The sequence below is a fragment of the Rhinolophus hipposideros genome (assembly GCF_964194185.1).
Source record: "Rhinolophus hipposideros genome assembly, chromosome: 7".
Lineage (NCBI taxonomy): Eukaryota > Metazoa > Chordata > Mammalia > Chiroptera > Rhinolophidae > Rhinolophus > Rhinolophus hipposideros.
The window spans coordinates 237,174-261,416 of NC_138053.1; the positions used below are offsets into that span (position 1 = coordinate 237,174).

General features: G+C 39.8%; 1 protein-coding gene across 3 annotated transcripts in view; it reads right to left on the reverse strand.

Moving 5' to 3' along the window:
• Window positions 1-15,854: 15,854 nt before the first annotated feature.
• Window positions 15,855-24,243, reverse strand: part of SEPTIN14 (septin 14) — a gene marked incomplete at both ends in the record, with an annotated part of 390,465 nt that continues 382,076 nt past the window's right edge. For all 3 annotated transcript variants that reach the window (XM_081053016.1, XM_081053018.1, XM_081053017.1), the window contains one exon: window positions 15,855-16,034. In XM_081053016.1, the coding sequence (XP_080909142.1) occupies window positions 15,855-16,034 (180 nt within the window). The remainder of the gene's footprint in view (window positions 16,035-24,243) is intronic.

The window sequence follows — 24,243 nt, forward strand, 5'->3', positions numbered from 1 at the left end:
TCCTGCACTAACTGATTGGCAGCATTTAGTTTTTCTGAACTTAGTGGCCACTGATCCACCCATATGGGCGAGTTGTCTTTCCAGGATATAGGGTCAGCATGGGGTGCAGGTTGGTCAGAGGCCACTAGTGAAAATGTCCTAAGCCTAATCGAGGCGGGCACTGGGCAGTAGACAGGGGTTTTTTAATTCCCTGTCCTTGTTTTCCTAATCCCTGACCTGGGAGAAACCCTTGTTTTAACATCTGGGTGATTATCTTGGAATTGGGGCTGAACATGATTACTCCCATTTGGGATAATATGTCACGGCCCCACAGATTTACTGGGAGGTTGGGTACAACGTAAGGTTGTACTGTGCCAGAATTATTTTCTTTATCTAGCCATGTTAGGAACTTGGCACTTTGTTTGGGGTTAGTTGTCTGTCCTATGCCTTGTAGGTGAGTAAGTGTGTCAGAAAGGGGCCAAGAAAGTGGCCAGTCTTCTTGTCTAATAATGGTTGCATCAGCACCAGTGTCAATAAGGCCTTTAAAGGTTTTTCCATCAAGTTTTAAATCTAGCATGGGCTTATTGGGGGAGAGATTTTGAATCCAATAAGCATCTGAGGATCCAAAATTTTTTTTGTTTCTAGGCTCATTGCTGGCAGATTTATGGGTGGTCTGGAGTGGGAGAAGGAGTAGTTGAGCTATTCTCTGTCCTGGTTGTATAGAAATGAGAGAGGAAGTGGAGGAGGCTACAATCTGTATTTCTCCTGTAAAATCATTATCTATAACACCAGGGTAAATATATAGGCCTTGTAGGTTCGAACTGCCTCTTCCGATTATTAGACCAAAAGTGTTTGGTGGTAGGGGTCCGGTGACACCCGTAGGTAGTATCTGAAGTCCCATGTCAGGAGTTAATATTGATTTGGAGGAGGGACTGAGGTCCAGTCCTGCACTGCCGGGGGTTGCTCGGAGGAGACTTGAGACAGGACAAAGTTCTGTTGTGGATGAACAAACCGAGTCGCCCCAAGGTTTGGATTCTCTGTAGGGGCCTGGGGCTGGCCCCTCAGGAAGTTTCCCTGCTGGGGCAGGAGAGGATTGCTGTGGGCATCTATTTTTGATCTACATTGATTGGCCCAATGTTTGCCTCTCTTGCATCTGGGACATACTCATGGGGGCAATATGGGTGTGGGAATGGGTTGGCTTAATGGTGTCTGGCGAGGGGTTGGGCATTGATTGGCAAAATGTCCGGGCTGGCCACACGAAAAACAATTATTTTTGCTTTTAGATGGATTAAATAATGAATCTTTTAAAGCTGCCCCAATAGCAAGGCCCATTTGGTGACCAAGACCAATATCAGTGCATAGGCGAATGTAATCAGAGAGTGAACCCTTTTTTCTAGGGCGGATGGCTGCCTGACAGGCAGAATTGGCATTTTCAAAAGCTAATTGTTTGAAAAAATCACTATCAGTTTCTGTGCTACCAAGGAGTCTTTCAGTGGCGTTGGTTAGGCGACTGATGAAGTCAGCATATGGTTCATCTGGCTTCTGTCTAATACTAGTGAGTTGAGTTGTGGCCGGCCCCTTAGGGAGAAGTTTTTTCCATGCCTTAGTAGCGGCAAGGTGAATTTGAGAAAAAAGGCCAGATGGATATTGTAGTTGAGCTTCATTTGTATCGTAGGGCTTAAAGCCCCTGAGCTTATCATAGGTCCAATCAGTACACTCGCCTCCCGCTTCTGCGTTGCGGCGTGCAGTTTCTTTACAGGCCTCAGAAAACTCAGATTTCCAGAGAACATAATCACCCCCCGATAGGGTGGCATGGGCCAAATAGTGCCAATCGTGGGTGGTTAACCAGAGGTCATCTAGGGATTGTAAAATTGAGAGTGTAAAGGGGGCCGTGGGGCCATATTCATCCACAGCTTTTTTGAGTTCTTTTGTGGTTTTTAAATCAAGGCGTTTACAGTGTCTGGCGCGTTCTTTATTGTCTCTGTCGGGGTCCTCATCACTATCTGCACTGCCCTCTTCAGTTTTTGTTGGGGGGAATTCAATAACAGGGAAAAGATTAAGAGGGGGTTTTTTAGCAGCAGAGGAGAGTTGTGAATCTAACTGTTGAAGTTGTTTAAGGAGAGTTAGATGTTGTTTTTTGAGTTGAACGGTTTTTTGTAATTGTTGGACTTGGTGGGAGAGGAGAGTTTGATCAGGATCGTGGATAGGAGCTGAAGGCATTTGGGGATTATAGGGAGGGGGCAATTGATTAGAGGCCAGAGACTGCCAGTCAGGATTAGCGGCAGCTTCTTCTAAATCAGCCTCGTCCTCAGAGCTTAACTGATCATCCTCAGGTGGGCTCGAATTTACATTAAAATCAGGACAATTAGGTGAGGACTCTTTTAGTCCTGAGATAAACTTGTCATGAACACTAACCTCTTGTCCCATTATGAGAAGGAGGCAGTCGGTTGGTACAATCCGCCAACACGGACCCAAACGAGACGGCTCGGATGGTAACGACCCGCAGACGAATGTCTTTTGGGACTCACCCGGCCGGAGCGACGGGGGTGTTGGGATGAGAGGAGAAAATGCCCTTACGTGAGCAATCGGTTGGTATAATCCGCCAACACGGACCCCGAGAGGCGACGCGGCTGGTAACGACCCTCAGGCGAAAGCCAGTCGGGACTCAACCGGTCGGGAAATCCTCTGGGTGGACGATTGGAGCTAAAGTAAGCAGGCAAAATCTCGCTCAAACGGTCCCAAACACCTAGAAAACTGTCTCGTTGGTGAACGACTATAACCCAAAGTGAGCTGAGAGCAGATAAAAAGGGAGACTGGGACAACAGGTTAGGGGAAAGGGGAACCCTAGTCTAAGTGTCTGAGGGGAAGCCTGTAGACTATACATAAGTCTAGAACACAAATATATGTCCCATTTTTTGAAGGAGTCGTCCGCTTACCTGTACAGATCTCCCACAAGTTGGGTAGTCTTATGGTGATCAAAGAAGAAATATGCTGCAGCTCCTTAGACCGGACGAACTCAGACGTCTCGTCTTCTAGGAGACTTCAGGCCCCACGTTGGGCGCCAGTTGTCCCGACCCGCGGGACACTACACGAGGGACCCCGAAGCACCTAGAAGGGAGGAAAATGGGAGACACAAAGACCGGAGACAAGACAGGAGTTCTGATCAAGTCTCTCTTTATTGCAGCTCAATCAGGGGTTATATACATTCTTTTGCTGGGTGGAGGGGCATTAACATAAGAAGGGTTGCCGCAGGCTAGCATCTTAAGCCATCCAGACACCCCCTACAGAAATGTGGGTGTTATCTAAAGACCCAAGGAACTTCCTCTGTCTCATGCTTCTCAGTTATGTGATGGTGCCTTATAGGCACCGGCCCCCTACAACTAAGAGCTCTAGGGGATCTTCCTAATACATCAAAGCAAACACAGAGAGTCAGTCAGAATGGGGAGACAAAGAAACATGTCCCAAATAAAAGAACAGAAGAAACCTCCACAACTGGAACCAAAAGAAGCAGAGGTAACCAACCTTTCAGAGACAGAGTTCAGAACACTGGTCATAAGAATGTTTAAGGAGCTTAGAGAAGACATAAAGAAGGATATAGAAATCATAAAGAACAACCAGTTAGAACTAAAAAAAGATGTAGAAATCTTAACGAACAACCAGCTAGAACTAAAGAACCCAATTACCGAAATTAAGAACTCACTTGAAGGAATGACCAGCAGGTTAGATGAAGCAGAGGATCAAATCAGCGACTTGGAAGACAAATTAGCAGAGATTACTCAAACTGAACAACAGAAAGAAAAAAGAATAAAAAACAAGGAAGATGGGTTGAGATACTTCTGGGATAACATCAAGCGCAACAACATGAGCATCATAGGAATACCAGAAGGTGAAGAGAGGAAGTAAGTTTTGAGAACATATTTGAGGTAATAATGTTCGAAAACTTCCCTAACCTGATCAAGGAAACCAACATACAAGCCCAGGAAGTGCAGAGAGTTCCAACCAGGATAAACCCAAACAGGCCCACACCAAGACACATTATAGTTAAAATGGCAAAGCTTAAAGACAAAAAGAGAATCCTAAAAGCAGCAACAGAAAGACACAGGGTTACATACAAGGGAACTCCCATAAGACTATCAAATGACTTTTCTACGGAAACATTGAAGTCCAGGAGGGAGTGGCAGGAGATACTCAAAGTGATGGAACACAAAGGCCTACAACCTAGATTGCTTTATCCAGCAAGGCTATCATTTAAAGTTGATGGAGAGATAAAGAGCTTCCCAGAAAAGAACAAACTGAAAGAATTTATTACAACCAAACCAGCATTGCAAGAAATACTAAAAGGACTTTTGTAAATAGAAGAAAGATGAAAACAATTTACTACAAATTTAAAAATGGCAATAACTATGTACCTATGAATAATCACTTTAAATGTAAATGGATTAAATGCTCCAATCAAGAGACATAGGGTGGCTGAGTGGATAAGGAAGCAAGACCCTTGTATATGCTGTATACAAGAGACTTATTTCAGATCAAAAGACACACACAGGCTGAAAGTGAAGGGTTGGAGTAACATATTTCATGCAAATGGAAGCGAAAATAAAGCTGGAGTTGCAAAACTTATATCTGACAAAATAGACTTTAAAGTGAAGAAATTATTAAAAGACAAAGATGGGTACTATATAATAATAAAGGGATCAATCCAACAAGAGGACATAACCCTAGTAAACATCTATGCACCTAACATAGGAGCACCTAAATATATAAAACAGGTACTGATGGACATAAAGACAGAGATCAACAGCAACACTATCATAATAGGGGACTTCAACACACCTCTGACAACAAGGGACAGGTCCTCCAGACAGAAAATCAATATGGAAACAACAGCCTTAAATGAAATGAAATGAAATCATATCAATTGTCTTCTCTGACCACAGTGCTATCAAATTAGAAATGAACTACAGGAAAACAAAACAGGAAGACACACCAATTCGTGGAGGCTGAATAACATGTTACTAAATAATGAATGGGTCAAGCAGCAGATCAAAGAAGAAATCAAAAGATATCTCGAGACAAATGAGAATGAGTACACAACGACCCAAAATCTATGAGATGCTGAGAAAGCAGTCCTAAGAGGGAAGTTCATAGCACTGCAGGCTTACCTAAAGAAACAAGAAACATCACTAATTGACAGTTTATCTTCACACTTAAGGGATCTGGAAAAAGAACAGCAAAATAAGCCCAAAGGGAGCACAAGGAAGGAGACAATAAGGATCAGAGCAGAAATAAATGAAATAGAAACCAGAAAAACAATACAAAAGATCAATGAATCCAAGAGTTGGTTCTTAGAGAAGATAAACAAAATTGGCAAACCTTTAGCCAGACTCATTAAAAAAAGGAAAGAGAGGACCCAAATTAATAAAATCCGAAATGAAAGAGGAGAAGTGACAACAGACACCACAGAAATACAAAAAAATTTTAAGAAATTACTATGAGCAACTATATGCCAACAAATTTGACAATCTGGAAGAAATGGACAATTTCCTAGAGGCGCACAACCTTCCAAGGCTAACTCAAGAAGAAACAGAAAGCCTGAACAGTCTGATTACCACCAGGGAAATTGAATCAGTAATCAATAATCTCCCAACAAACAAAAGCCCTGGACTAGATGGCTTTACAGGTGAATTTTTCAAAACGTTCAAAAAAGAATTATCACCTATTCTCCTCAAGCTCTTCCAAAAAATCCAGAAGGAAGGAAGACTCCCAAACACTTTTTACGAAGCCACTATCACCCTGGTCCCAAAAGCAGACAAAGACACCACAAAAAAAGAAAACTACAGGCCGATATCTCTAATGAACATAGATGCAAAAATTCTCAACAAAATATTAGCGAACAGATTTCAACAATACATTAAAGAGATCATACACCATGATCAAGTGGGATTCATCCCTGGTATGCAGGGGTGGTTCAACATCCGCAAATCAATTAATGTGATACACCACATTAACAAAATGAAAAATAAAAATCACATGATCATATCAATAGATGCAGAAAAAGCATTTGATAAAATACAGCAACCTTTTATGATAAAAACCCTTAAGGAAGTGGGAATAGAGGGATCATATCTTAACATAATAAAGGCCATATATGACAAACCCACATCTAACATCATACTCAATGGAGAAAAGCTAAAACCATTCCCCCTAAGATCAGGAACAAGACAAGGTTGCCCACTTTCTCCACTTCTATTCAACATAGTGCTGGAAGTTCTACCACAGCAATCAGACAAGAGAAAGAAATAAATGGCATCCAAATTGGTAAGGAGGAAGTAAAATTATCACTATATGTAGATGATATGATACTATATAGAGAGAACCCTAAAGACTCCACCAAGAAACTATTAGAACTGATAGATGAATTTAGTAAGGTAGCAGGATACAAAATTAATATTCAGAAATCAGTTGCATTTGTATACACCGATGATAAAATATCAGAAGGAGAAATTAAAAAAACAATTCCATTGACAATTGCTCCAAAGACTATAAAATATCTGGGAATAAATCTAACCAAAGATGTAAAAGATCTGTACTCAGAAAATAGTACAACACTGAAGAAAGAAATGAAAGAAGACATAAATAGATGGAAACACATTCCATGTTTATGGATAGGAAGAATTAATATAGTTAAAATGTCCATACTGCCTAAGCCAATATACATATTCAACGCAATTCCTATCAAACTACCAACGACGTTTTTCACAGAAATAGAACATATAATCCTGAAATTTATATGGGCCATAAAAGACTCTGGATAGCCTCAGCAATCTTGAGAAATAAGAACAAAGTGGGAGGTATAACGATACCTGATTTCAAACTATACTGCAAGTCTACAGTAATCAAAACAGCATGGTACCGGCATAAAAATAGACACATAGATCAATGGAACAGAATAGAGAGTCCAGAAGTAAATCCATGCCTATATGCCCATCTAATCTACGACAATGGAAGCAAGAATGTACGATGGGGTAAAGACAGTCTGTTAAATAAGTGGTGTTGGGAAACCTGGACAGACACATGCAAGAAAATAAAGCTGGACCACCTCCTTACACCATATACAAAAATAAATTCAAAATGACTTAAACACTTAAATGTAAGATCTGAAACCATAAAATATCTAGAAGAAAATATAGGAAGAAACTTCACAGACATTACCCGGAGTAAGATTTTCAGTGATATATCCCCTTGCGCGAGGGAAGTAAGAGAAAAAATAAACATGTGGGATTACATCAAACTAAAAAGTTTTTTCACAGCAAAGGAAACCGTCAATAAAACAAAAAGGGATCCTACTGAATGGGAAAAGATATTTGCCAATGATATATCTGATAAGGGATTAATATCACAAATCTATAAAAAACTTACTCAACTCAACTCCAAAAAAACAAACAACCCAAGTAAAAAATGGGCAGAGGACTTGAGGAGACATTTTTCTAAAAAGGACATACAGAAGGCAAGAAGACATATGAAGAAATGCTCAACCTCACTAACCATCAGAGAAATGCAAATAAAAACCACAATGAGATACCACCTCACTCCAGTCAAAATGGCTATCATCAATAAATCAACAAACAACAAATGCTGGCACGGATGTGGAGAAAAGGGAACGCTAGTGCACTGTTGGTGGGATTGCAGATTGGTGCAGCCTCTATGGAAAACAGTATGGAGGTATCTCAGGAATCTGAAAATGGAACTACCCTATGATCCAGTAATGATCCACTCCTAGGCATCTACCCGGAGAAATCCAAAACTCCAATTCAAAAATCTGTATGCACTCCTATGTTTATTGCAGCACTTTACACAATAGCCAAGATATGGAAACAACCGAAATGCCCATCGGTAGACGAAGATGACTGGATTAAGAAGCTGTGATACATTTATACAATGGAGTATTACGCAGCCATAAAGAAGAAAGAAATCTTATCATTTGCAACAACATGGATGGATCTAGAGAACATTATGTTAAGTGAAATAAGTCAGAAAGAGAAAGACAAGTACCATATGATCTCACTTATATGCGGAATGTAAAGAAAAGAATATGTGAATGAACTAATCAGAAACAGTTTTGAGGACACAAAGAAAAAACTGAGAGTTGTTAGATGGGCGGGGTGGGGGGGGTTGGGGATAAGGGGAAAGGTGAAGAGATTAGGAAGCAGCTGATAACCACAAGATGGCCTCAGGGTTTTTTGAAAATTAATTTGGGGAACTTATTCAATAATGTTGTAAAGATTTTGTTGGGTATCCGATGGACATGCGTCCTATTTGGGAGACCACCTCAGAGATACTGTGGATGCCTGATCGTGGCATTGTACACCAGAAGCTAAACATTAATGAATGCCAACTATAATTTTATATATATAATGTGATGGCTCGGTGTGAGGTCGGAGGGATAGTGGATGGGGGGAGGGGGCTTCATAGTGTGAGGGATATAAATGATGAACGTCTAAGTATTACCTTGTCTTGTACACCTGAAACTAATAAATTTAAAAAAAAAAAAGAAAGAACAGTAACATTCCTAAAAACACACTCATTAGTGTTGGAAGATGCCATCTTAGTAGATATCAAATTCCTTCTTCTTTTCTAAACAGAGTGTCGGTTGTTGGGCTGTTCTCATTCTGAAAGTACACACATTCCAGACATGGCAGAGAGCCCTCCTGCCTGCCTTTCAGGGAACGTGTAATTATGGAGGCGCCCGGCTCAGGCAAACAGGCATTCTCCTCCCTCTGACTCAGACACAAGATCTTCCAGGCCCAGAGAGGACCTGCCCCTCATGGGCACTGATCTCAGGTGATTAAACGTCACCTGGTGCGTAGGGTTGCGGCATCCCTAAAACCAAACATTTTGGCTAACACAAGTTAGGCACAGCCAGGCACTCAGGTATGTGCGCATGACCAGGTGACACACATGCAACTCAGCCAGACACCCAGGAAGCCTAAGGAGCCAGACCACGTCCAGACCACCAGCGTGTGGGCACCGCTTTGCACACCGGTGCACCCACCAGGCACGGGGTCCGTGCTACCTGTTCTCTTCTGCACTCTGTTCTGAAAAGTTCTGCCGCAGGATGGCTGGGACACAGAAAACGGACATGCAGTGGGGCCAGGGACTTCCTGTGTCTCTTGTCCACGTGCTTGGCAGCCACGACTCACTTGGTGCCCTTGTCACCCTCCCAGGAGCGAGGCCACAGGCAGTCCTTGAAATGTACACACCAGCTCCTCACAGTTTGCGAGGGGGTGACACTGGCAACCAGACCTTCTAACATGGTCCTGCTGTTGTAGGTGATGTTGGATCTGCTAGCAGTTTCTGAGTGTGGACCGGGATTGTGTCTCTTGAGGCCGAAGAATGGAAACATGGACCAGGGAGAAGCAAAAAGTTTTAAAAACAGGGTAGTTTATTAGAGGCAGGAGAAGAGGTTGCTGCTCCCGAGCTGGAGGGGGTCCCGAATGTGGGGTGCCCCATGACTGAGGCAAAAGCTCTTACTTTTATACCTTCCCTTGCCTGCTTAGGGAAGGGGAGCTGTTTGGAGAAGGGAACTGTTTGAAGAAGGGAACTGGTGCTGCCTTCTAATGAAATTCGTCTACCAGGTTGGTTTTGCTTGACCCTGTAAAGGAATTAGCAAAGGAACCCACTCTTATCTATCAGATCTGCTCCATTTGTCAGGCCAAAATGAATTTTATGATTTACCTCAAGGCCTTGATACATTATGTCCTGGGGCGAAGGAGTGATTTTTTTTTTTAATTTTTATTGGGGTGACAATTGTTAGTAAATTTACATAGATTTCAGGTGTACAATTCTGTATTACATCATCTATAAATCCCATTGTGTGTTCACCACCCAGAGTTAGTTCTCCTTCCATCACCATATATTTGATCCCCCTTACCATCATCACACACCCCCCACCCCCTTACCCTCTGGTAACCACTAAATTATTGTCTGTGTCTATGAGTTTTTCTTTCTCATTTGTTTGTCTTGTTCTTTTGTTGTTTTTGGTTTATATACCACATATCAGTGAAATCATAGGGTTCTCTGCTTTTTCTGTCTGACTTATTTCACTTAGCATTATACTCTCAAGATCCATTCATGTTGTCACAAATGCTCCTATATCATCTTTCCTTAACGCCGAATAGTATTCCATTGTGTATATGTACCACAACTTCTTTATCCATTCATCTATCGAAGGACATTTTGGTTGTTTCCATGTCTTGGCCACCGTAAACAAAGCTGCAATGAACATTGGAGTACACCTGTCTCTATAGAGGAATGCTTTCAGATTTTTTGGGTAGTTACCCAGGAGAGCGATTGCTGGGTCATATCGTAATTCTATTCGTAATTTCTTGAGGAACCTCCACACTGCCTTCCATAGCGGCTGCACCAATCTGCATTCCCACCAACAGTGCATGAGGGTTCCTTTTTAGGAATGATTTTAAAACCTGAAGTTTTAGGATATGGCTGTGTTTTCTTTATCTTTCCAGGGATCTACCTATCTACCTAACAACCATACTCACTAACCTGTGTCAATCCCCCCTCTGAAGTCGAAACCCTAACTGCTATTAGGGGATAAGGGTGTGGACTGCCCTGGCTACTTCAGGCTGAGGGGGGACGTAGAGACCAGCAGCTAGGGCTTACCCAGAGGTCTATCTAAGGGTCCCCGGTAGATGAGCACATCCAGATGAGGAGTTTGTTGCTTTGGAGGCCGTTGTAGCCAGCTAGCGAGTGGTTCACAAGCAGAGATACACCGTAGGCAGCAGCAAGAGATGATTCCTATAATCATGAATAACAGAAATATGCAAAAGGCTTCTTTAAGTCCTGTTACGCTAGGAAGCCAGGAAGTAAGGAAGGACCAATCTAAACCAAAGAATCTCGTTTTTAGTTTAATAATGGAAACCTTTTATTAACTGTGAACTATCAGAGAGACTGAAACAGCATAACCCTTTAAACTTTTTTATATTTTTGATTGTGTTTGAGAAGTAGATAATCGATGGCAGCTTTGTTTGAGAACTGTTATTTGACCTGTCCTAACTTTTGTCTCATGGCATGGATAGCCTGTGAGGTGGCGTTAAGGGTTGTTGTTACTGAGTAAGCTATTTGACTATCTAGCCTTTTGTATGTCTTTTTCTATAAAAGAACTGTCATCAGTGCAGAGCGTCCGATCTGGGTTGTCTAGGGGTATTTTTTTGTACATCTGTTTTAGCAGTATAGGCTTGTATTAAAACTTATTGGCAGTTAATTCTTCCTCTGTCTCTGGGAGGAAGGTGGCAAGATTAAGGGTGGAGCAGGTCCGTATTTGAATTACAGGACCTTTTAAGAGGGCCTGATGTTGTAGGAGGCGGCTATCAGTGAGCCTGTGATTCTTATTAGCATTTAAAAGCCTTTGAATGTGGTGTAGGGCAAAATCAAAAATGGTTAAGTCTTGTCCCATGATGAGCTTGGTGGCTTTGGGAACTAGGATGGCAGCTGCAGCTATGGCCTGGACGCAAGCTGGTCAGCCGCGTGCTAAGATGTCTAGTTTTTTACTTAAATAGTTTGAGTGTTTTTTAAGTTTATTTTACATTTTTTTAAGGTATAGACCAATGACAAGAAACAGGCTGAGCAAAATGAGCCCAAATCTGGGGACTGTCTTTATCTTTACAACCAAAGCAGTTTTCAGAGGAGAAAGGTCCAGAGTGAGCAGTTAAGACAGAATAAATGGCTTCTGTATCAATTAGGAAATTGATAAGCTTACCACGTCTGGGTCACCCACAGTTTTATCCCCTGTGATGAGAACAGCTTGGGAGCCACTGGGAACATCAAGACCAACAGTGATGACAGCCATTTTTGAGGAGAGAGCTGGTCCTTGCTCCCTTCAGAACAAGGCGTACTCGATCCTGTAGTGTCCTGTGGTCTGTACAGGGGGCACAGCTGTTTTGGAGGATTAGGACTCCAGTGATCTGGGCTTGTATATCCAGAGTAGGCACTTTTATCTGGCACTTTCTCTCTGTGGCATTTGGGGTGCCCTGAGGTGGCTTCAGCCCTGGGTTGTCTATAACCTGGGCCAAAAGTCTGGCCTGTTTCTGGTCTTATGCTCTGGTCTCACTGTTCCTTTATTCCTTGTTTTTCTGTCTTGGCTGTTAAAGGCATTTAAACAAATTCCTGGCCTTTTTTTACGATCTGAGCCTCTTAATTAGGGATGTAACGATGGGTCAGAACCATTAGAATTCCTGTCAGTCAGGGCAAAACATCGAAGGGCAAAAACAACAGAGTACAATCTAAGTTTCCTTATATTGGCCTATAGCTGATACTGAGGAAAGCACATGAACTTTAGCAGTTTTATAATATAAAAGTTTACTTAACTGGTAGCAAAACTTAGTTTTTAGATTTAATTTTTGAGTAACCAAGGATGTGATTGAGAAAATATAAAACATAATATTATTCTGGTGATATATATACTGACAACCAAAAGCAAGCAATTAGCACTTCTACTGGCAAACCCAGGAATATATTTGGGAACCTTTAAAAGCATAGGTTTTAGTAATAAAATATGACATATTTATTAACAGATCTTAATTTCTCTCTTTAACATTCATGTGACTAGAAGTTAGAAATAGATGAACTTATGATGTACCTAATAATTAATACCTCAGTATTTGTTATTTTGAAATACCTAGATATTTAATTTAAGCTATTTTTTTGACAAATTCTCTGACAGAGATGTCATGACTTTAGTATTCTGGGACTCCAATCTAAAGGCTATTTCCCTTATAATAAATCTCACTGGGGGTGGTCGCTGTAGGACTTAGAGCAGCAGAGTAAGGGCACTGGCTTGAGGTTTGGTTTTTAAAAGTGCCACTTTTTTTCTTCAGTTACCTCAGCCTCAGGCATTCCTGTTTATAGGTGGATTTGGAGATGGGTGTGTGTTGAAGGGTCCTTCTCAGGAGAGGAGGATCCCGCGGGAGTTCTCTTGGAGGAGTCTCTTCAGGAGGACTCTCCCTAGGGAGAGTCTCCTTAGAAGGAGGAGTCCCCCTGGAGGGAGTCCCCCTCGGAGGAGTCCCCTTAAAAAGGGACTCATTGGGGGAAAGGAGGCAAGAGATCACAGCCAAAACAGACGGGTCAACTTTACATTTTTTACAGAGACCTGGGTTATCCCTCAGGGCAAAAAAGGCCTGAACAAATGGAACTTCTGACCATTTGCCCTCCTTTCTGCAAAACAGGTCTAGTTGCATGATAGTATTACAATTAATACTTCCCTCAGAAGGCCAAGTCTCCCCATCTTCCAATGATTATTTAGGCCAAACCTCTGAACAAAAGAAAATCAGGTGCTGTTTCTTCAAAGTCTGAGGGTCAAATTTGTCCCAATATTTCAAGATGCAGTTCATGGGGTTGTAGGCGCGTGAGGGCTGATTGCCCAACGGAAAGGGAGGAAGAAGAGAAAGGCGTCCCTTCACAATTCATCTCCCACAATCCGCTCTGAGGCGTCCCCCAGACGCGTGGGCCACGGACACCACGCTACTGGTTCTGAGGCGGGTGGGGAGACACGGCGCGCCAGGATTATTTGTGCTTACCTGGACGGCAGCGCGTGCCTCTGGGTGGGTGGCTAGCCTGGCCCCGCTTGAATGTCCGGGTTGGCGATAATGGCTGTGGCCTATAGTGAGATCTTTAAAGTAGTAGGGTGTATACTGCGACTCTGGGCATCACAGAAATTGATTGCACAATTAATATAATAGTGGCCTTCTAAATAAAGGTGTTTAAGGACAGAGTACATACTCAAGGCTTGTAGCTTGGGTATGGAGCCTGTGCAGAAAGGGAAGTGGGGACGTTTTGAGAGAAAACAAAAGCCCCAAAAGGCTTCAGACAAAGTTTCCTCCTTAAGGTAAAGTGTGTCTGGAATATGTTGGTTCTCCTTACAAACTTTTCCTGGAGGTGGCTGAGGTGGCCTGGCGGGTGGTGCTCCAGAGAAGCTGCGCTTTTGTGGCCTTTCCGCCTCTGAGCTGTTGCTGCAGCCCTGCAGAGCTGGGGGCAGAGACAGGCAGCAGAGAAGCTGCTTGTGGTCCCGAGTACAGTGAGATCCTGGAAGAGCAGGGGATGATTTGAGAGGGAATGTTAAATACCAGTAAATCTTATCCTGAGTGACAAGAGAAGTCCTATAGAGGCAGAGGTTCATGTTCTTACCTTAAGATGTCTTGAGGTTGGCAGGGAATGTTGAGCAGGTCCCACAGGGAAGAGACCCTAGACCAGCGTCTCAAAAGTTGAAGTGAGACAGTGACAGGATGAAAGGACAGCAAAGACAAAGGAGTCATCTTGCTGAAAAGGTGGCGGCTGGGGGGTGGAGGAGTCTCTTCTCTCCTAACCCAGCCAAAATCTCACTCTTCCCAACCTCTTTCCTGGGTCAGAGCTGCCTGCCAGTCTTCCCAGAGCCTGAGCACTACGGCCCCTCTGTAATCTGTCACTACTGCTCAGTTCAGGGGCCAGTTTAAGTCTCTGGAAGGGCGGGGGTAAGATTGGAGGAGTGGGAGGAGGGGCCCAGGTATGGAGTCTATGTTCCTCGTCCACCCTAGGGCCCACCAAGCTGTCCCCCCACCCGCGGGAGCAATCAGCTGTGGGACGCAGGGAAAGAGCCCACCTCCTGGCTTTTGTATTCTCTGTTCCGCCCTGGGGAACCCTGCGTCTTTAGAGCTGCAGGTTACCGTCGACGACGCCGCCGCAGCTGGCCGAGATTCCACCACGGGACAGCGTGTTTCCACTCTGTTCCCTTCCTTCTTCCCCTGCTCGCCCAATTTGCGCACCTTCAAGTAATCCTTCCATGAGTCTCTTATCTGTTCTGCGTGATGAGCAAATAGTTCTTTGATGGGTTATATGTCCCGTAATAAGATCCGGAGGAGAACTCAGAAAATGCGTCCCTGGTGCCGCCATTCCTATGATGTCACTCCTATTGTTGCAGGTTTAGCACTGGGCAGATGGGGGCGGGGTGAGCTCTGGGAAAGCAGGGAGGGGGCAGCTAATCTCGTGCCTAAGGCTTCTATTCTCTGCTCTGCAGTGAGGGCTTAAACCACCGTTTTCAGTCTTCTTCCCTCAGTTTTTGCTCCGAGGTCTCTGCTGTGAGCGTTGGATTTAGCCATGTTATATGCTGTCCCCTGAACCCTGTGGGCCATAAGCAGAGCCCTAGCAGTCTGAGTTTTTCCCTCTCCCACAGCTGTGGTTGTTCCAGGATGCAGCAAGCTTGGAGCACTGAGCTAGGTCTGCCCCCTGCGCCCTTCCCCCCAGTGGGCCCATCTCCTCTCTTCTCCCTTTCCTCCTCTCCCGCTCACGCAATTTGCCCACCTTTAGCTTATTTCTGTAGTGTGCCTCTTAGTCTTAACTGTCTGCTGTCCAGGGAGTTGTTTGTGGAGTTATAATTGTTCAATTTGTTGTAAATTCCAGGGAAGATTTCCAGAGGCTCACCTCAAGCCACCATTTTTAACAAACTGCTAGATTTTTTTTTTTTAAAGCAACCATACTTGTATACTGGAGCCACAGGCAGTGCTTTGTAAAAGAATTTCTTTTGCTAATCAACACTTTTTACACTGTGTTATAGATTTCTTTGATTTTTATTTTTATTTTTGCAAATATGTATTGAGTGTCAACTCTATGCTAGTCTTTGTTCTAAATGTTGAGGATACAGCAGCTAAGAAGATAGTCAAGGTACCTGATTTCAAGGAATTCACATTCTCATTGGGAGACACATACAACAAGCAGAAAAAATTTTTTAATTAATAGAATTTTAATCAGAGTAAAGTCTATGAAAACAATCTCACAGAAAGATAGGATCAAGAGTGATAGGGCTCCACAACATAGACAATGGTAAGAGAGGGCTATTTCTTACGTTCTTTGTCCTTTTTTATACTGGTGCAACCCTGAGTCTGGAATGTTTCAGAGCCAGCCTTCATTTTATAAAACTTTATAATTTCTTCTTCCAATTGTCTTTTTTCCTCCTCAAGTTTTATTGTCTCCTCTTGTTGGACTCTTTTAAGTTGCTCAAACTTGTCCTGTAGCTGTGAAACAAATATGCAGTTATGACTCAAAGCACACTATTGTGGCACATCTCCAGGAACATGCTTGTTTTTTTTCCTAGTTATCAAACATATGTTAATCATCAGAGTATAACTTGATCTTAATAACAATTTCTTTTTTAATATTAATGATCCCCTATCCTGCAACACCAACATTCTTTTTTTAATAACAATTTTAAAATCTTATGTTTAATCATTTTAAGTCTTCATCAATTGAATTTTAGGTGTCCCCAAGGAGCCAAATGTAATAAAGTCTACAAGTATAAAACACTTTGCTTTTTCTAATGAGGAATATTTTCACTCTATATTTCCCCACAAATCTCTTTGAATAAAATTTGATAGATTCATTCTCACTAAACATATATACATGAAATTATAGCATGGATTTTGAAACATTTGTTGAGACTTTAATAGATAAAGATATTTTGAAAGAAAGTTATAATTGTCTTGTTGAGTGAAATTAGCATAATTACAGAAACAAAAATCTTCAAAGACCTTATTCAGTTAATTTTTATTTACTTGTCAAGTCTTATTTAATCTGTGGGATTTACAATAAATCAAATTAGCCCAATAAAAGACATGATATCACCTTGGATTTCATTAGAGATTGGCATGGGTCTTTAACGTAATTTTATTCAACAACACAAAGACTGCTTGTATGCACCAGAGGAGGTATGTGTTTTAAAGCTATCACTTGTATGTCATAAAACTATAGAGGGCAAGTGACATGCAGAGAGACATGCAGGGTCTCTGGTCCCGCTCCCCACAAAAGAATGCAGGACGTGGTGAGACCAAAAAGGAACACACACAGAGCCATAGGTATGGGAGCCATACCACTATACTCTCTCTCGTGGCTGGGTTGGAGACACAGGAAGCAGGAGCCACAGAATCCACAATCCACACTCCGCCACACTCCGTGCTTGCCAGCTTAGCCACGGCAGTTAAATCAGCGGCTAATGGCTAACCAGCAACAGCCAATGGCCAATTAGTGATAGCTGATGACCATCTACTATCCGAGCCAACACCTTTCCATGTGAGGCTGAAAGCCTAGAAAATGCTCTCTGGGGCTCTGTTCCCACAGCAAACTTATTTGCAGTTTAACTTTTTTGAAAAAAAACTGGCTAGGGGATTCCACTGCCATAATATTAATCAGGTGGTGTATATGGTGGTGAAAAACACAGTGTTACCACCAGTGGTTTTAAACTCTAGGTGTCCATTAGAATTATTCAGTGATCTTGCAAATCTCCCAATGTTCAGGCTGCACACAGATTAATTAGATCAGACTATCTGGAGATGAAATCCAGGCACCCATGCTTTACAAAAAACTTCCCAGGTGATTTTAGTGAGAAGGAAATGTTGAGATCTGTGCTTCTAAATAAAATTTTTTTGGTTTCCTGGAGTAAGATGTCTCTTGGAATTACATCTTCAGCCCTGAGAAACAAATAACCATCTGGACACAATAGGAAGAAGAATTGGAAATGCTGGGGATATGAGAATGTAGTATCTGTGACAGCAAAAATCATTGAGAAAATGTTTAACTTAAAGGTGGGAGGGTAAGAGTGGAAGTCAGAGAAAGCTAAACTTCATCTTAATATATAAATATTTCAAATATCAACTACGCTGGTGAAAAGCTTGAAGTTTTCCCCCAACTCAGGTATAAAACAGAGATGTATCCTCTCTCCACTCCTTTTCACCATTGTACTAGAAGTACTTAGTAATGCAATGAAGTAACAGGACATAAAAGGTATACAGATTGGGAAGGAGGACATAAAACTATCTTTTCCACAGATAACATGATCATCAATGTAGAAAATCCAAAAAAATTGACGGAAAACCTCCTGGAACTAAGAAAAGATTATAGCAAGGTTGCAGGATCCAAGATTAATACACAAAGTTTAATTGCTTTTTTATATACCAGTAATGAACAGTGGAATTTGAAATTAAAACACAATGCCAATTGTATTAGAACCCCAAAAAATGAGATACCTTGGTATAAACCTAACAAAAATATACAAGATGCATGTGAGGAAAAGTATAAAACTTTGATTAAAAAGAAAATCAGATTATACACATATATAAAAATAAAATAAAATAAAATAAAACTATAAAAAAAATTAAAAAAACAAAAATAAAAAATGTAAACACACACACACACACACACACACACAAAAGAAAATCAGAGAACTATGGAAAGATAGTCCATATTCATGGATTAAAAAGATTTAATATTGTGAAGATGTCAATTCTTCCCACATAACCTAGAGATTCAATGCAATCCAAATCTAGATTCCAGAAAGTTATTTTATGGGTATGGACAAGCTGATTCTAAAGTTTATGTGGCAAAACAAAAGGTCCAGAATATCCATAACAATATTGAAGGAGAACAAAGTTGGAGGACTGATGTCACCCAACTTTAAGACTGACTATAGTAATCTGACTAAAATTACAGTGATCAAGATAATATGATATTGGTAAAAGAATAGAAAAATAGATCTATGCAACAAAATAGCCTAAAAATAAATGCACATATACATGGTAAATTAACTAAGAAGTAAAGGCCATCACTGGAGTGAAAATAATCAATTCAACAAGTGGTGGTGGAACAACTGAACATTCACATGCAAAAATACGAATCTAGACAAACACACTCTTCAAAAAAACTATTAATAACTCAAATGAATCATAGACCTAAATGTAAAATGCAAAACTATAGAACTCCTAGAACATAAAAAGGAGAAATCCTAGATAACCTTGGATATGATGATGTTTATAGATATAACTGTACACAACCCATGACAGAAATAATTGATATGGATTTATAAAATTAATTATTTTTCTGCAGAAGAAAATGTTAGTAAAAGTATAAAAGAACCAAAAACTGGCAAAAATATTTGTAAAAGACAGAGGTGACATAGGAATGTTATGCAAAATATACAAGCAACTCTTAAAATTCAGCAATAGGAAAACAACAACCTGATTAAAAATGGATCAAATAGCTTAGGAGACACCTCCCCAAAGAAGACAGACAGATGGCAAATAAGCACACAATAATATTTCCCATCAGGAAAAAGCAAATTCAAACAATGAGATACCATGACTCATCTATTAGACTGGCCAAAATTCAAAACACAACTAACAACAAATGTTTGTGAGGATGTGGAGCAAAGAGAATGCTCATACAATGTTGGTGAGAATGTGTTGTAATCCAAAAAAGGTTTGTAAGAAAAAAACATTTAATCCCATTCATTTGTTTTAGCTTTTACTTCCCTTCCTTTGAGGTCAAATTCATAAAATCCTCTTTGAACCCAAGGTCTATAAGTTTGCTATACCTATGTTTTCTTCTATGCAATGTATTGTTTCAGGTCTTATGTTTAGGCCTTTGATTCATTTTGAGTTAATTTTGGTACACGGTGCAGCCTATATGGAAGGCAGTATGGAGGTTCCTCAAAAAATTGCAAATAGAGTTACAAACTATATCAACAATTCCTCATTTGGTATATACTCCCCAACATCTGAAAACATTTATTTCATTGCCTCTTTATTTACAGTGGCCAAGACATGAAAACAACCAACGAGTCCTTAGATAGATGATTGGATAAAAAAAATATGTGGAATATATACACCATGCGATACTATTCTGCCAGAAGAAAAGACAAAATACTGCCATTTGCAACAACATGAATATGTCTTGAAATTATTATGCTGGCCAAAATAAGTCACACAGAAAAAGCAGAGAACCATATGACTTTACTGATATGTGCGTTATAAAACTGAAAGCAACAAAGAAAAAAGACCAAAAAATGAAAAAAACAAAATTCATAGACAATAGTTTAGTGGTACCAGAGGGTAAGGGGGAAGGGAGATGGTAGATGAGGGTAAACAGGATCAAATATATGGTGATGGAAGAAGAACTGACTCTTGGTGGTGAAACACAATGTGATATGTAGATGATGTATTACAGAATTTTTTCCTTGAAACATATGTGATTTTATTAACAATTGTGACTGTAATAAACTTTAATTTAAAGAAAAGAAAAAAATTAAAAAGAGAAAAGAAGAAAAAGACAACTTGCTACTGAAACTCAGAAATCAACTCACAGCACAAGTATGGATCACTTGTGACAAGCAAAAAAATAAAAAAATGAAGGAAGGAAAAAAAGAAAAACACAACCATAAAAGGGGAGAGAGTAAAGGTCTGAAACTGCAAACAGGAATGGAGATAAGAAGCATGATGAAGAAAAAAGATTACTGTATCTATGAAACTTTCTTTCAATTAAACTTAATGAAAACAGCTCAAAAACAAGAAATCCAGATCAGAAAAATATAACTTAAAAAAAGAAGAAACATAGGGGAAAACGTAGAATACCACACTGAAATAAAAGACAGCAACAAAAAGGCAAAGAAACAATGAAGACACCATCCTATTAAAAAAAAAAGATACAATGGTAGGAAATACTCATATATCAATAATCACTCTAAATGTAAACAGACTGAACTCACCAATGAAAAGTCAAAGAGTAGCACATTGAATCAAAACACTAAAGCCTAACCATATGCTGTCTCCAAGAGACACATCTCAGCTACAAGGACAAGCATAGACTCAAAGTGAAAGGGTGGAAATTGACACACCACACAAATAGTATTCAGAGAAAAGCAGGTGCAGCTATACAGATATCAGATGAAAGAGACTTCAAGATAAAAGAGGATAAAAGAGACCAAGATGGACATTTCATAATGATAAAGGGGATTATACAACAAAAAGACATAACAGTCATCAATATTTATGACCCCAATCATGGAGCACCAAATACACAAAGCAATTGCTAACAGAATTAAGGGAGAAATTGACCAAAACACAATAGTAGGAGACCTAAAAACATCATTGACAGCTATGGATAGATCATCCAAACATAAAATAAATAACGAAATAGCATCCCTAAATGACACATTAGATGAAATGGACTCAGTTGATATTTATAGAGCACTTCATCCTAGAATATCAGACTATACATTCTTTTCTAGTGTACATGGAACATTCTCATGGACAGACGATACGTTGGTACATAAAATGAGCCACAGCAAATTTAAGAAGATTGAAATTATACTAAGTATATTCCCTGATCACAAGGCTTTGAAATTGGATATCAACTGTAAAAAGAAAGCAGGGAAAACCACAAATATGTGGAGTTTAAACAACATACTTTTAAAGAACGACTGGGTCAAAGAAGAAATAAGAGGAGAGATCAAAAGATACATAGAAACAAATGAGAATGAAAATACATCCTACCAAAATTTTTGGGATGTTGCGAAAGAGTTTTAAGAGGAAAATTTATATCATTACAGGCTTATCTCAAGAAAGAGAAAAATCCCAGGTAAATAACCTCATGTTACACTTTAAAGAAGTAGAAAAAGAAGAACAAATGAAGCCCCAAATCAGCAGAAGGAAGGAAATAATAAAAATCAGAACACAACTAATTGAAACAGAGAACCAAAAAACAATAGAAAAAATTAATGCAACAAAGAGCTGGTTCTTTGAAAAGATTAATAAAATTGACAAACGTTGGCTAGAGTCACTAAGAAGAGAAAAGACACAATTAAAACCAGAAATGAAAAAGGAGAAGTTACCGCATATAGGACAGAAATACAAAAAATCATCCAAGAATACTATGAAGGATTATATGCCACAAAATTCAATAACCTAGAAAAAATAGATCTGTGCTTAGAAACATATAGCCTTCCTAGGCTGAATCACAAAGAATTGGAAAATCTAATTGACTGATCAACAGTAAAGAAATTGAATCTGTCATCTGAAATCTTCCCAAAAGCAAAAGTCCGGGATGAGATGACTTCACTAATGAATTCTACCAAACATTCAAAAAGGATCTAATACCTGTCTTATTCAAAGTCTTCCAAAAAATTGAAGAGACAATTCCCTAACTCATTTTCTGAGGCCAACGTTACCCTGATACCAAAACCTGGTAAGGATAACCCTCAAAAAAGAAAAATACAGACCAAAATTTTGATGAATACAGATGCAAAGGTCCTAAACCAAATTCTAGCAAATCAAATGCAACAAGGCATTAAAAAGATTATAAATCACGATCAAGTGGGGTTCATGCCAGGGTCACAAGGATGGTTCAATATACGTAAATCAATCAATGTGACACTCCACATAAACAAAATAAAAGACAAAATTTACATGATTTTATTAATAGATGCAGAAAAGGCATTTGACAATATACTACACACATTTATGGTTAAAACACTTAATAAAATGTGTTTAGAAAAAAACATTAAAATAATGGTCATATATCACAAACCCTCAGAAAATATCATAATTAATGGTGAAAAACTGAAGCACTTCACTCTACGTTCAGGAAAAAGACAGGGTTGTGCTCTATAACAACTGCTATTCAGCATATACTGGAAGTTCTAGCCAAAGCAATAAGGCTAGAGACAGAAATAAATGTCACCGAGTTGGGGATGACAAAGTTAAATTGTCACCTTTTTCAGGTGGCTAGATACTATATATAGAAAACACTAAAGATTCCACCAAAAAGCTATTAGAAACAATAAACGAACATAGTCAAGTCACCAGCTACAAATTCAACGTACAAAAATCCATTGCATTCCTATATACTAACAATAAAATCTCAAAAAAAGAAATAAAAAAAAAACCAATTCCTTTTGCATTTGAACAAAAAAATAAAATACCTAGGAATAAACATAACCAAGGATGTGAATGACCTATACACTCAATACTATAGGACATTTTCAAAAGAAATTAAAGAAGACAAAAAGAAATGGAAAAGATATTCCATGTTCATGGATTGGAAGAATCAACATAGTTAAAATGCCCAAATTATCCAAGGCAATATACAGATTTAATGCAATCCCCATCAAAATTCCAATGGCACTTTTTTTTAAGAAATAGAACAAAAAAAATCATCAGATTGTATGGAACCACAAAAGAACCCAAATAGCCAAAGCAATCCTAACACAAAGAACAATACTGGAGGTATCACACTCCCTGACTTCCAGCAGTACTGCAGGGCAACAATAATCAAAACAGCAAGGTATTGGCAGAGAAACAGGCACACAGACCAATGAAAAAGAACTGAAAACCCAGAAACAAATCTACATAAATATGGACAGATAATTTTTGACAAAGAAGCCAAAAACGCACAAGGAGGAAGAGACATTCTCTTCAATGAATGGTGCTGGGAGATTTGGAAAGCCACATGCAAAAGAATGAAACTAGACTGCTATCTGTCATTGAGTACCAAAATTAACTCAAAATGGATCAAAGACCTAAACATAAAACCTGAAACAGTAAACTGCATAGAAGAAAACATAGGTACTAAACTTAAAGACTTTGGATTCAAAAAGGATTTTATGAATTTGACCTCAAGGCAAGTAAAAGCTAAAATAAATGAAAGGGACTATATCCACTAAAAAGCATCTGCCCAGCAAAGGAAACCATTGGCAAAATAAAGAGGCAACCAATCCAATGGGTGTCGACATTTGTGAACAACACCTCTGATAAGGGGCTAATATCCAAACTATATGTGGAACTCATACAACTCAAAAACAACAACAAAAAATTCAATTAGAAAATAGGCAGAGGACCTGAATAGACATTTCTCCAAAGAGGACATCCACATGGCCAATAGACACATAAAAAGAGAAATGCAAATAAAACCACAATGAGATATCACCTCACATCTGTTAAAATGGCTGTCATAATAAGTGTTGGAGATTCTGTGGAGCAAAATGAATCCTCATACACTGTTGATGGGAATGCAGATTGGTGCAGCCGCTATGGAAGGCAGTGTGGAGGTTCGTCAAAATATTAAGAATAGAATTATCATACTACCCAGCATTCCCTCTCCTGGGTATATACCAAAAATATTTGAAAATACTCATACATAAAGATATATGTGCTCCGAAGTTCATTGCAGCTATATTTAAAATGGACAAGACATGGAAACAACCAAAGTGTCCTTAGATGCATGACGGGATAAATAAGATATGGTATGCATACATAATGGATACTACTCTGCCATATGAAAAGATGAAATAGTGCCATTTGCAACAACATAGACGGATCTTGAGATTATCATGCTAAGCGAAATAAGTCAGACAGAAAAAGCAGAGAACCATATGATTTCACTGATATGTGGTATGTAAAC